The sequence below is a fragment of the Nerophis lumbriciformis genome, linkage group LG04 (assembly GCF_033978685.3).
Source record: "Nerophis lumbriciformis linkage group LG04, RoL_Nlum_v2.1, whole genome shotgun sequence".
In the NCBI taxonomy this organism is placed as follows: domain Eukaryota; kingdom Metazoa; phylum Chordata; class Actinopteri; order Syngnathiformes; family Syngnathidae; genus Nerophis; species Nerophis lumbriciformis.
In genome coordinates this window covers 30,755,330-30,770,371 of record NC_084551.2, presented here as the reverse complement: position 1 = coordinate 30,770,371, position 15,042 = coordinate 30,755,330, and the positions used below count along the sequence as shown (strand labels likewise).

The 15,042-nt window shown below is 43.3% G+C and overlaps 1 protein-coding gene across 4 annotated transcripts in view; it reads left to right on the top strand.

Moving 5' to 3' along the window:
* LOC133599191 (glucocorticoid modulatory element-binding protein 1-like) overlaps positions 1–9,004 on the top strand; it is a 47,040-nt gene extending 38,036 nt beyond the window's left edge. For all 4 annotated transcript variants that reach the window (XM_061952029.1, XM_061952021.1, XM_061952037.1 and 1 more), the window contains exon 10: positions 8,299–9,004. In XM_061952029.1, the coding sequence (XP_061808013.1) occupies positions 8,299–8,756 (458 nt within the window). In that variant the 3' untranslated portion in view covers positions 8,757–9,004. The remainder of the gene's footprint in view (positions 1–8,298) is intronic.
* Positions 9,005–15,042: the final 6,038 nt, after the last annotated feature.

Below are 15,042 nucleotides of genomic sequence, written 5' to 3'. Positions count from 1 at the left end.
ATGGCGAAGGGCAGGGGGGATCCTGATTCCCAAAGAGAAGAATTCCTCAACCATCGACCAGTTCCGCCAGATCAGTCTTCTGAATGTGGAAGGAAAAATATTCTTCAGTGTTGTGGCCCACAGGCTCTCAGTATTCTTGCTGAAGAACAACTATGTTGACACCTCAGTGCAGAAGGCAGGGATAGGCGGTTTCTCAGGATGCCTGGAACACACAAATGTCATTTGGCACCAGATACAGACGGCCAAGAAGGACAAGAAAGACCTGCATGTGGTTTTCTTAGATCTTGCCAATGCCTTCGGGTCAGTGCCTCATGAGATTCTATGGACAGCGTTCAACTTCTTCCAGGTCCCTGAGGGCATCACAAGGATGGTCAAAACCTACTTCCAGGACCTCCAGTTCTGCGTCACAGCACAGGCCAGTACAACTGCCTGGCAGCACCTCGAGATAGGCATAATGGCGGGCTGCACCATCTCTCCACTGGCGTTTACCATGGCAATGGAGCTCATTATTTGAGCATCTCGATGGGTGGTTGGAGGGGAGCGGTTGAAGAGCGGGCTGCGTCTTCCTCCAATAAGGGCGTACATGGATGACATGACGACAATAACAACAACAAATGCATGCACCAAACGCCTGCTGGATAAACTCCAGGGAAACATCAAATGGGCACGAATGGAGGTTAAACCAAGCAAATCCCGCAGTATCTCCATCATCAAGGGCCAGCTCACCAATGAGAGGTTCCACATCAACAACGAGCCAATACCAATAGTTCTAGAAAAGCCTATCAAAAGCCTTGGCCGCTGGTATAGCGCAGAACTCAAAGACTCGAAGCAGGTGGACCAACTCAGGCAGGATACAATCAGTGGACTCAATCAGATCAATAACACTGCTCTTCCTGGGAAGCTGAAGCTGTGGTGCTTTCAGTTTGGGCTGCTGCCCCGTCTCATGTGGCCAATTTCTATCTATGAGGTCGCTCTATCCCATGCCAATCGGCTGGAGAGGCTGGTGAATGCACAAGTGAGGAAATGGCTTGGACTGCCGAGATGTCTTAGCAGCGTAGGCCTGTATGGCAACGGAGCCCTCTCCCTACCGATCTCAAGCGTGGTGGAGGAGTACAAATGTGCCAAATCAAGGCTGGAAATGACTCTCACAGAATCCCGGGACCCATTCGTCAGAGGTGCTGCTCCAACCCTAGCGGCAGGGAGGAAATGGAATCCATCTGCAGCAGTCACAGTGGCAAAGACTGCCCTCAGACACCGGGATATAGTGGGGCATGTCCAATATGGCAGAGGGGGCCTTGGTTTGGAAGCAACAACACCCACGTGGCAAAAGGCAACTGCAACCGAACGGCGGCACATGGTGGTGGAGGAAGTGCGCCACCAGGAGGAAGCAGCCAGGTGTGCCAAGGCAGTCTCCCAAGCCCAGCAGGGCCGCTGGATAAGGTGGGAGGGCGTGGAGAAGAGAACAATCACGTGGAACGAAATATGGAGCATGGAGTCTAAAAGACTAAGTTTCATCATTAGAGCCACATATGATGTCCTGCCCTCTCCAACCAACCTACATCTCTGGTATGGAGAGGACCCAGCCTGTCTCCAGTGTACAGCCCCAGCAACCCTCAAACACATCTTGGTTGGTTGCAAGACCAGTCTGACTCAAGGGAGATACACCTGGCGCCACAACCAAGTACTGAAGTGCTTGGCTGCCGAACTTGAGAACAAGAGAGTAGTCACCAATGCCAAACAACTTTCATCCGGGAAGGAGAGAAACGGCGGACCAAGCCATCACCTCCAGACTTAGGCCCACTGAACGCAGCCCGAGATTGGGAAATGCAGGTAGACCTCAGCCAGAGGCTTATCTTCAATCAATCAATCAATCAATCAATGTTTATTTATATAGCCCTAAATCACAAGTGTCTCAAAGGGCTGCACAAGCCACAACGACATCCTCGGTATAGCCCACATAAGGGCAAGGAAAAACTCACCCCAGTGGGACGTCGATGTGAATGACTATGAGAAACCTTGGAGAGGACCGCATATGTGGGTAACCCCCCCCCCTCTAGGGAGACCGAATGCAATGGATGTCGAGTGGGTCTAACATAATATTGTGAGAGTCCAGTCCATAGTGGATCCAGCATAACAGTAAGAGTCCAGTCCACAGTGGGGTCAGCAGGAAACCATCCCGAGCGGAGACGGGTCAGCAGCGCAGAGATGTTCCCAACCGATATACAGGCGAGCGGTTCACCCCGGGTCCCGACCCCGGACAGCCAGCACCCCATCCATGGCCACCGGATCTGTGTGTCTCCCCTTCCACAAGGGATAGGGGGGAACAGAGGAGAAAAGAAAAGAAACGGCAGATCTTCCCACCCGAAATTGCAGCAACCAGCCTGCGCCCAGACCTGGTCCTCTGGTCCATGTCCTGCCGCCGTGTCTTCATCGTTGAGCTAACGGTCCCATGGGAGGACGCCATCGATGAAGCATTCGAACGGAAGAGGCTGCGATATGCCAACTTGGCAGCTGAAGCAGAGGCAAGGGGCTGGGACGTGAAGGTGTGGCCAGTGGAGGTGGGCTGTAGAGGCTTTGTAGCCAGTTCCACCACAAGGCTCCTGAAAGAAGTAGGAATCAGAGGACAGGCCCAACGCAAGGCTATTAAAGAACTTGCCACCGCAGCAGAACGGAGCAGTCACTGGCTGTGGCTGAAGCGCAGGGATGCAGCATGGGCTGCGACACACACCCAGGTCTGATCAGCCTGTGGTGGGCCAACCTCGGCAGAGGGTGTCTTGTGATAAATGGCCGAAACGCCCAATGACGTCGGGGAACACAACTGAAGATGTGTTGTACTGGTGGCACCGCATGATTATTGCCAAACTCCACCCCACCCAAGAGGACATCTCCAACCCCATTTAATTGTTGTGCTGAATATTTAGGGATCTTTAACAACTAGTCCTATTAAGAATCCTGTCATTATTTTCTTAAATATGATTATATATATGTTAAGTTTTCCTTTACTTAAGCCATCAGCTGATTCATGTAATGTAGGATTATCATTATTTGATCATAATAAACATATTATTATAATACAATTATTATTTTATCATTAATAAGGGGTTAAGCCTCCCCAGCTTTTGAAAACAGTTTCAAACATGAATCAAAGGTCCCTGAACTAACTACAGTTAAGTGAAATTTAAACATAACTTTGTCCGATGCTGCCACAAATATATTGGGGGACAAGCGCTTTTCGTGTCGTTCTCGCCAGTTCCAGGTACTAAATTGCTGTCAAAGCAGCCATTTACTTTTCAAGTGAGAGGCATGATTTATCATCTACAATAAACTTACAGGGAGCAAGGAAGCAATGAAGCAGCTGACCATAAACATAGGGACACACGGAAGTGATCACGGCGCCACTATAAATAGCGCTATAGCGCTTCACTTCCGATACAATACCAATTTAGGAGACTTGAATATTGGCCGATCCGACATCATCATACATAATTTTGTTACTTTGTAGTGTGGGATTTTAGAAAGGTTTAATCATGTGAAGTCAGTCAAACAGAGAACAAAAGTAGTTATGAGAAACGCTAACTTATGTATTTGTAAATGTCTGGAATAGACTCTTTGAACTGGGTGGTAATTGTTGTTTTAGGCGTTCATACTAATTAAGTTCATAACGCAATAAGTTGAATGATGCGCACACGTTTGTTACTTGATACTTTATAGTACGCTTCTGCGCTGGAGACTGTATGTGTTAGTAATATGCAGCTAGAGTTATTTGACACATTTTAAAATTTACAAATGTGTTTTAGACTGCAATATTGTTCAATTAAGGACACACCGTCGAGCTTGTGTGCTTAGCTGTTGTGTAACTGCAAACATTTAGTAGCCTACTATGTTTACTATGAGTGTAATGATTAATTTTAACAACGATTCAATTTGATATTTGTGGTTGTCGATACGATTCAGTTAGGGATGTCCGATAATGGCTTTTTGCCGATATCCAATATTCCGATATTGTCCAACTCTTTAATTACCGATACCGATATCAACCGATACCGATATCAACCGATATATGCAGTCGTGAAATTAACACATTATTATGCCTAATTTGGACAACCAGGTATGGTGAAGATAAGGTACTTTTTAAAAATAATAATAAAATAAGATAAATAAATTAAAAACATTTTCTTGAATAAAAAAATAAAGTAAAACAATATAAAAACAGTTACATAGAAACTAGTAATTAATGAAAATTAGTAAAATTAACTGTTAAAGGTTAGTACTATTAGTGGACCAGCAGCACGCACAATCATGCGTGCTTACGGACTGTATCCCTTGCAGACTGTATTGATATATATTGATATATAATGTAGGAACCAGAATATTAATAACAGAAAGAAACAACCCTTTTGTGTGAATGAGTGTAAATGGGGGAGGGATGTTTTTTGGGTTGGTGCACTAATTGCAAGTGTATCTTGTGTTTTTTATGTTGATTTAATTTTTAAAAAAACGATACCGATAATAAAAAAAACGATACCGATAATAAAAAAACGATACCGATAATTTCCGATATTACATTTTAACGCATTTATCGGCAGGCCGATATTATCGGACATCTCTAGATTCAGTAGACATAATTTATTTTTAGAATGATACGATACGAAATGATACAGTGAGTTAAAATCGGTTCGGTAACTTTTTAGCAAACCAATTCAAGCAGTGTGACTGTGAAATAATTAGTGGATACTGAACACTGCAGGTGAAGTTTCCTATATTCCTGTTATTTCTTGTAAGGGAATTATGTCTAAATGAACGATGGATACAAAGAAGCAAGTAAACAACAATTAATGGCCAATGCATTCACATCGTATTTGAATAAAGTGCAACCAAAACTTTAGGTTGAATAAGCACGAGGAAACATTTTCTTCTCACATTTTAAACATTCCAGCAACTTTCAATACAAGTATAGTAGCCAACACTTTAATAGTAGAATTACCCTCTAAATAAAGTTCCTTGACCTAGTCATTCAGTATCTATTCTCAGCCCTCTCTTGCCGGTGACGGACAGCGTCCCAGGTGTGCGGAAGCATGTATGTCTCCTCATCCTTGTTGATGGTGTTGGTCCCTCACTTCCATAGCCTCCTTGATTCATCTTTTGTATTATTTGATACTCATGAAATAACTTCTCCTTGTTTTCTGGGAGTCGGTATCAAGTCGTTAACTTGCACCGTGTCTTCTGTGGTATAAAGTTGTGTTGCGGCTTTATCATTGTGTATTTATTGGGGCTTTTGCAATCGTGCTGTAGCTAACAGTTATGATATTGAAATGCCCGGCAGTGGAGAAGGAGACAGTCAGCGATGCACTCTCAGACACTTTCTTAACAAGCGGTAACAAACTCAAGGAGTCAAAACATAAATATAAACGAGAGTTGCGCCTGCTGTTGGCTACAACTTACGTTTAAACACTGAACACAGAGACACCCAAATACTCGCGGACTACAGTCCTTTCACTAGTCTGCCGCACTCGCACACATCACACACAACAGCACCATCTTTTAAAGATAGACACACATATCACAGATATTACACCTCGTTATGACCTTTCTCGACCATCACAGATGGCTGTTTTTGTTTTGATGACGCCATAGACAGTAAACATAGACTTAACGCTTAAATTCCTTATTATTACAAGTGCTAAACTTCATATAAGGTCTGCCGTTCTTAAAGGGGAACATTATCACCAGACCTATGTAAGCATCAATATATACCTTGATGTTGCAGAAAAAAGACCATATATTTTTTTAACCGATTTCCGAACTTTAAATGGGTGAATTTTGGCGAATTAAACGCCTTTCTATTATTCGCTCTCGGAGCGATGACGTCACATCGGGAAGCAATCCGCCATTTTCTCAAAACACATTACAAACACCGAGTCAAATCAGCTCTGTTATTTTTCGTTTTTTCGACTGTTTTCCGTACCTTGGAGACATCATGCCTCGTCGGTGTGTTGTCGGAGTGTGTAACAACACGAACAGGGACGGATTCAAGTTGCACCAGTGGCCCAAAGATGCAAAAGTGGCAAGACATTGGACGTTTGTTCCGCACACTTTACCGACGAAAGCTATGCTACGACAGAGATGGCAAGAATGTGTGGATATCCTGCGACACTCAAAGCAGATGCATTTCCAACGATAAAGTCAAAGAAATCTGCCGCCAGACCCCCAGGAAAAGAGAGCGGATGAGGGTATGTCTACAGAATATATTAATTGATGAAAACTGGGCTGTCTGCACTCTCAAAGTGCATGTTGTTGCCAAATGTATTTTATATGCTCTAAACCTAGTTCATAGTAGTTAGTTGCCTTTAATGCCAAACAAACACATACCAATCGTTGGTTAGAAGGCGATCGCCGAATTCGTCCTCGCTTTCTCCTGTGTCGCTGGCTGTCGTGTCGTTTTTGTCGGTTTCGCTTGCATATGGTTCAAACCGATATGGCTCAATAGCTTCAGTTTCTTCTTCAATTTCGTTTTCGCTACCTGCCTCCACACTACAACCATCCGTTTCAATACATGCGTAATCTGTTGAATCGCATAAACCGCTGAAATCCGAGTCTGAATCCGAGCTAATGTCGCTATAAACTTGCTGTTCTATCCGCCATGTTTGTTTGTATCGGCATCACTATGTGACGTCACAGGAAAATGGACGGGTGTATATAACGATGGTTAAAATCAGGCACTTTGAAGCTTTTTTTAGGGATATTGCGTGATGGGTAAAATTTTGAAAAAAACTTAAAAATAAAATAAGCCACTGGGAACTGATTTTTAATGGTTTTAACCCTTCTGAAATTGTGATAATGTTCCCCTTTAAATCCAATGTTTTCCTTTTTGTAGTATCAATAAAATCGATGGATTCCCTTTTTAAACGATCTTGGATCGATACTTGCCTCTTGAAAGGCAAACTTGCCGAGCACAGTTCGATATACTTGAAATGTATAAATATAAATGGATATATCGATGTATTGATCAAATGTTACACCCCTAATGTTTACATTTTGTAAATGCACTTACATAGAAGAAAATACAAACCTTGTGTGTTTATCGTCGTCCCGTCATTGCTAGTTTACGAGCAGACGAACATGTTCGGTAGCACACAATCACGGAGTACTTACAAGCAGACACAGTGTGTAGACAGAAAAGGGAGAACGGACCCATTGTGGCTTAAAAACTAACGATAAAGGTGAAGTTATAACACTGAAACGCCCTCAGGAAGAGGTGCTTTAAGACATGGCTAGCTAGCTAGTGGCTAAAGTCCAGCCGCCGTAAATAAAATAAATAGTTGAATTTCAGTGTTCATTTATTTACACATATAACACTCCTCTCTATTCATTGTTGTATTTGAAAGTGCAATGCTTTGCAGCCAGTAGCACAGCCTTTGAAGGAGCGTAGGTATGGGCAGTGTAATATTCTGGGTTGGAGTCAATAACCAGGCGAGGTGACGAAGTTACGTCTCTTTACTTCAAACTTCAGAACCGACTCCCACACTTGCCGTCAGGGTGCACAATACAACGTAAACCGTTGGCCAACCAAAAAGTAACCACAGAACACTATACGGTATAGTGTTCTGTGGTTACTTTTTGGTTGGCCAAGCGGACGTGACGACAGGCTGTCCTCACTCAGGTCCGCACAGACCTGGAGGGGGCGTGCCTTAAGTCCGGCTGGAAATCGGGAGAAATTCGAAATGGTTGTCCCGGGAGATTTTCGAGAGAGGCACTGAAATTCGGGAGTCTCCCGGAAAATTCGAGAGGGTTGGCAAGTATGAAGCAGATATTAATAGTAAATGAACAAGTAGATTAATAATTAATTTTCTACCACTTGTCCTTAATAATTTTGACAAAATAATAGAATGATAAATGACACAATATGTTACTGCATATGTCAGCAGACTAATTAGGAGCCTTTGTTTGTTTACTTACTACTAAAAGACAAGTTGTCTAGCATGTTCACTATTATTATTGAAGGACTAATTGCAATAAAAAAAACATATGTTTAATGTCCCCTAAGATTTTTTGTTAAAATAAAGCCAATAATGTGGTCCCCTTTATTTAGAACTGTATCGAAAAGCACCGAAAAGTTAGTACCGGTACCAAAATATTGGTACGCTAGAATATACATATTTACAATGTTACATTTGGGAAGCAACAGTGTGGTGGGTCAAACCAAATAACTCGACGCACCAAATTTGGCCCACGGTCCCCATTTTGGGCACTCCTGGCATAGAGTTTTTATGCGATAACTTGCATTCCATCTCTCCACAGCGCTGGGGGATCTGTCAAAGGAAAGAAGGAAGCAGGCTTGTGTTAAAAACCCATCCTACAAAACTGCAGCCCACAAGCACCTTCGACCCCAACGCCACCCGCCATCCAACGTCAGCAACACTGTGATCCAGCCTCTCTCTCTCGTGGGCTTACCCGCACCGCAATACACTCATGCACCCTCCATCAACCCTACGCACATCGGCCACTTCCTCGCGCAAAGGGGACTGCGCGGTAAGGGCCAAGAGAGAGCGCGGGCGCTCTGCGAGTCTGACAAAGCGGGGAACGTGCACAGGCCCGGACAAGGACTAACCTTGGGGACACGCCAAGATCTTGGACAGAGGGGGTGCACGCTTCAGCCTCAGCTAGCAAGCGAGGAGGTAAATGAGGGAGAGACCTTGCGTGACTTTCAAAAGGTGGCTTTGGGGAGGAAGGGATTGAAAAAACTTAAAAGTAAATAAAACCAAGATATTCCCAAAGTCTAAAGCAAATTACTTTCTATGTTTCCCCTCGTGTAAAAGTAGTCGGAGTGTGGAAAAATGCCACATTTCTGACAATATTTGTATTGAAAAATAATTTTGTGAGTGATTGTATAAGTGTTGAGTTTTTTATGACGCAAATTTTTAAACACCTCACTCAGTCTTGTATTTAGTCACAATATGTGCAATAATGCATAAAGATGCTGCACAATAAAAGCAAGTTGTTATGAAAGTTGTAAGACTAGATCCATGTTTGTTATTGGGCAGACATCATAGGCTCTATGCACTGAAGAATAATCAGACTTTTTTTTAAAGCTTCAGCATATATGAAAAAATCCTTTACAATAGAAAAAATCTGATCTATATTGTGTCAAAGCGTTGTTTTGTTTCTAAATAAAAACCCTGTATGATTTATGAAACATATTTTAATAAATCACTTCATGCTTAAAGCTATATTTGTTTTAAATGCTAATGTCCCCCGGTTAATGCTCCACTGGTGCAGTCTCAATATTTTCCACCATTGCTGCTATTATTTGCTAGTTTAGAGGGTAAATCAATAAGAAATTATATCTGCAAAGCTGCCCTTTGGGTATTGACCTTTCAAACATGCTGGATTTGAGGTCACACACACAAATCACTGCGTTTTTTTGTTCATTAGTGCAGTACATCGTGTGATGGATGACCAATAGTATACTCTTTTAGCTTGTTGTTCATCAATGCATGTCATCTCATGCGTGAATACGATTGCAGCTGTTGAAAAGCGAGGATTTAATCACTATGCAGCTTTTCATATCCACACTTTTGAATCCATGTTTTATATACACAGTGACACCTCTAAAATCAAACAGGTATAATTTGGAGTAAAACAGTTGAACATTCCGTAAAAATCTGCCTCAAAAGAATTAAAAAGGTACTCCAAATAGCTGTTGTTTTACTTTTTGTTTGACTTTTTTGTACTTATTGTGGGTCACTATGATGCCGAAGAGGGATTGATTGAGTTTACTTTATTTGGAAGATGCAAATGGGGTAAAATTGGAGCATATCTCATGTTTACAATTAGTCAGAAAAGGAGTACGAAGAAGCACATTGTATTTAATCCCACCCCTTCTTTGTAAAAAAACAATCACTCGTTTATTTGTTCACTTCCTGTTTTAATACACACTACTCACGAAAGCCAGGGAAAAGAATACAGTCGTCCCACGTCGCGCTTTTAACATTGCCTCTTTACCATATCGCAGATTTTTATTGAATGTTTTAAACATTTTAAAGCACATTTTCAAGCATAACAATGGTTAAGTAAACAAAAAATATCAATACTACAGTAGTATTGGCCACTAGAGGAGATCAAACCAATCGGAGCGCCCTGTTCAGTATCGTGGCCACTGATTGGCTCAGCTTCAGAAATCATTCAATCAATCAATCAAAGTTTACTTATATACAGGAGCCCTTAATCACAAATGTCTCAAAGGGCTGCACAAACCACAACAACATCAAGAAAAAACTTAACCAAATGGGAACAACGCGAAACCTTGGATGGGACCGCAGATGTGGGGATCCCCCATGGGTGACCGGTGCAATGGATGCCGAGTGGATACAGTTAATAACGTGAGAGTCCAGTCTACACTGGAGCCAGCAGGGGATCCTCTTGCATGTAGACACGTCGGGGCGTAGAGACGTCACCGACTGATGCATAAGGAGTGGTCCACCCTAGGTCCTGACTTCATGTGAAAGTCCAGTCCATAGTGGGGCCAGCAGGGGATCATATTGAATGGAGGCAATTTAGCAGTGCAGAGATGTCACCAACTGATGCATGGAGGAGTGGTCCATCCTGGGTCCTGACTTTGAACAGCCGTGGAGGCTGATTCGTGGTCACCTGATACTCTCTCCGCGCAGGAGAGGGGGGAAGAGCAGAAAAGAGAGACAGCAGATCAACTGGTCTAAAAAGGGGTCTATTTAAAGGCTAGAGCAGGGGTCGGCAACCCGCGGCTCCGGAGCCGCATGCGGCTCTTTGATCACTCTGATGCGGCCCAGTATCTTACATGCCGAACCCGGGAGACTTCCGGATTTCAGTGCCTCTCGCAGAAACCTCCAGGGATTAATATTCACCGATTTTCACCCTTACAGTTATAATGAGGGCGTGCCATGATGGTACAGCATTTGGCGCCCTCTACATTCTGTATTAACAGCTGCCAGCCCATCCACTTGTTATACAGTATGCATCTTCAGCTTGCTCACGTACGTGACAGCAAGGCATACTTGGTCAACAGCCACACAGGTTACACTGACGGTGACCATATAAAACAACTTTAACACTCTTACTAATAATGCGCCACACTTTGAACCAAAACCAAACAAAAATGACAAACACATTTCGGGAGAACATCTGCACCTTAACGCAACATAAACACAACAGAACAAATACCCAGAATCCCATGCAGCCCTGACTCTTCCGGGCTACATTATACACCCCTGCTACCACCAAACCCCGCCCCCACCCCAACCCTGCTCCCTCACACATCAACCCCCACCCCCTCTGTGCTTCACTTGAGGTGGGCGGGGTTTGGTAGCGGGGGTGTATAATGTATCCCGGAAGAGTTAGGGCTGCATGGGATTCTGGGTATTTGTCCTGTTGTGTTTATGTTGTGGTACGGTGCAGATGTTCTCCCGAAATGTGTTTGTCATTCTTGTTTGGTGTGGGTTCACAGTGTGGCGCATTATTAGTAAGAGTGTTAAAGTTTTTTTTATACCGCCACCGTCAGTGTAACCTGTGTGGTTGTTGACCAAGTATGCCTTGCTGTCACCTACGTGAGCAAGCGGAGGCCCCATACAACGCGTGGCTGATCAGGCACGCTGGTTGTAGTAAGTGCTATATGCTGTACCATCACGGCACGCATGACGCTGACAAGCGCCATTTATATAAAACCCGCGTGCCGCACCAGCATTCAAATATTAAGGCGTGGGCAGCGTGTCTGAGACCCCTAGTTTATACATAGCACAATGCAAAAAAAATAACTTTGTATGCAGTGTTATTTCATTTTAAATTTCAAAAATTTTTTGTGGCTCCCATTGTTTTCTATAATTTGTGAAACTGGTCAAAATGGCTCTTTGACTGTTAAAGGTTGCCGACCCCTGGGCTAGAGTATACAAATGAGTTTTAAGATGGGACTTAAATGCTTCTACTGAGGTAGCATCTCTAACTGTTACTGTTAGGGCTTTCCAGAGTACTGGAGCCCGAATAGAGAACGCTCTAAAGCCTGCAGATTTTTTGGGGCTCTGGGAATCCCTAATAAGCTGGAATTTTTTGAACGCAGATTTCTGGGCGGGACATATGGTACAATACAATCAGCAAGATAGGCTGGAGCTAGACCGTTTAGTATTTTATACGTAAGTAGTAAAACCTTAAAGTCACATCTTAAGTGCACAGGAAGCCAGTGCAGGTGAGCCAGTATAGGCGTAATATGATCAAACTTTCTTGTTCTTGTCAAAAGTCTAGCAGCCGCATTTTGTACCAACTGTAATCTTTTAATGCTAGACATAGGGAGACCCGAAAATAATAAGTTACAGTAATCGAGACAAGACGTAACGAACCCATAAATAATGGTCTCAGCGTCTGTGGTGGACAAAATGGGACGAATTTTAGCGATATTACGGAGATGAAAGAAGGCTGTTTTAGTAGCACTCTTAATGTGTGACTCAAATGAGAGAGTTGGGTCGAAAATAATACTGACATTTTTAAACGAGTCGCTTTGTGTAATTGTTTTGTTGTCAAATGTTAAGGTGGTATTATTAAATATGTGTCGGTGCCTAGCAGGACTGATAATCAACATTTCTGTTTTCTTAGTGTTAAGATGCAAAAAGTTGCTGGACATTCATTGTTTAATTTCATTTAGACACGCCTCCAGGTGACTACAATCTGGCGTGTTGGTCAGCTTTAGGGGCATGTAGAGTTGGGTGTCATCAGCATAACAGTGAAAGCTAACACCGTATTTGCGTATGATGTTACCTAGCGGCAGCATATAGATGCTGAAGAGTACAGGGCCAAGAACCGAACCCTGTGGAACATACTGCAAAGTCACATTGTTTTGGGAGACGCACTACATCCTGTCAGTAAGATAGGAGTTAAACAAGAAAAGGCTAAGTCTGACATACCAATATGTGTTTTGATACGTGCTAATAGAATGTTATGATCGACAGCATCGAAAGCAGCGCCAAGATCAAATAGCAGCAACACGGATGACTCATCAGCATCCATAGTTAGCAATAAATTGAAGTGAATTAATTAACTCTTTGTTCTACATATGGTAAATGTTCATATTCATCCTTTACAAAGCAAACCATCAAGTTTAAGTAAACAGTGGTATTTCAGTTTGAGCACATAATAATATAAGGCCCCTTAATTTGATATTCGCAGGTGGATTGGATCACTTCTCATAGGAAAGAGGCCCTAATTGGGACTTAGAATGCAAAAATGATAACCATATCCTTGAGAGGAGACTACCTGTCTAGCTCAACGCCAACATTTAAGTTATGACTTAAAGCAGTTGTTTTCCAGACACTTACACACGCACATCTCCTTTTATGGTCAGGATCTGCTCTCCTGACCCAGCGCACGCACACAGACAGGAGGTAGGAATATAAGACTGGTGGTTTGGCTTCTCCAGTTTAGGAGTCCTTCATTTTTTTGACCTAGGTTCCTCCGGGGACTGCAGCCCTGTATAATTACACTTGCTTGTAATAAAGCAACTTTTGATTCAGTAAAGCGTCTCCGACGTCTCTTTTGATCCAGCCACACTGCCGTGACATCCTTCTGTCCGGACGAGGATGACTTTACGCGTCATAATTTTCCCCCTCAGTCTAATGCATGTTCACCTTTGGCACAGTCACTACAAAAAAACATTATATGAGTTATGTATTATTCTACGAAAAATGCTATCTGTGCAGGAATATACCAGCCTGGCGCTGGTTAGCTCGAGCTCACCCGGACTAACAGACAAAGTAATTGCTTGTGTCCGAGCTTGCCCTAGTGTAGTTAGTCAAGCTTGACTCAAATAGTGGTCTATATTTCTGGAGAGAGTGATGCCGCTTTCTCGGTTAGTAAGCCCGATTTTCCCCAGAAAGAGGACCAATTATCAATAAACGAGCCACTTGTTAAGCGATACTAATCTGCTATACCTCTCATCGTTGCCTCTCACAGGCAGGGGTCCAGAGACAAGTACTTAATGCCGGGATATCTTTCTAGCAAGATTACAAATCCTTGCTATGTTCCTCTTTGTAATCTCTGACTGTCTCATCCTAGTGTCATTGTAGCTGGCATGTACAACTATGTTCGGGTAGCTAGTAGTGCGATTAGCCTGTCGTACGTGTTTACTAGGCCTGTTGCAAGTCAGCTCCCTAAGACTCGCTACAATGTCAGGTGCTTTGGCCCCGGGAATTCACTTAATTATGGCTGGTTTGCTGAGCTGTATGTTTCGGGTGATGGAGTCCCCTAAGACTAAGGCGTGGTGCCCAGTATACTGGGGTATAGGACTAGCTAAAGGGCTAAATATATTATGCGTCTCAAACGGTTCACCGTGGCTTGTAGGCCGCTTAGGGCTGCTACTAACTGGGCTAGTCAGCTCGCTACAGCTAACGCTATCAAATGTGTCCGCAGCGTCTAAAGTTACGAAATTACTCTGCTCTAACTGGCGGACAGGGTCCTCTAGTAGGGCCAACCTATCCATGAGAACAATGCACAAAGAGCAGGGAGCCACACTCACGCTGTTTCATTCACCGAGTTGAGTTCTTGCTGTCTTTGGAGAAGTGGCTTATCAGCTTGCTAGGTTGTTTCTTTCACCGAGTCGAGTTGTTGCTGTCTTTGGAGCAATAGACGAAGAGTAGCAGACGCCTTTGTAGCGTAGTTGCTTTGAGCCGCGACTAGTTTAGCTTTCTTAGCTTAGCAGCTAACTAGCTGAGAGAGGGGCGGTGAGACAGAGAGTGGGTGCTTTGCAAGTTTGATAAGACTACTAAATAGGTTTGAGGAGGAATAAAGAAAGCTGTAAAAAAAAATAGAAGCACACAGATAGAAAGATAGTACTTAGCTTTTTCGCGGCAGCAGCAACAACAGCGTAGTGGACTTTTCCAGACGTTTCCGGAAGCATTACTCTATTGCAGGAGTGTCAAACTCGTTTAAATTGAGGGTCACAGCAGTTATGGCTGCCCTCACAGGGTCGATTGTAACAGTAAAAATATATATGAATTTTAATGTAAAATCGCCTCATGTCAACAGATA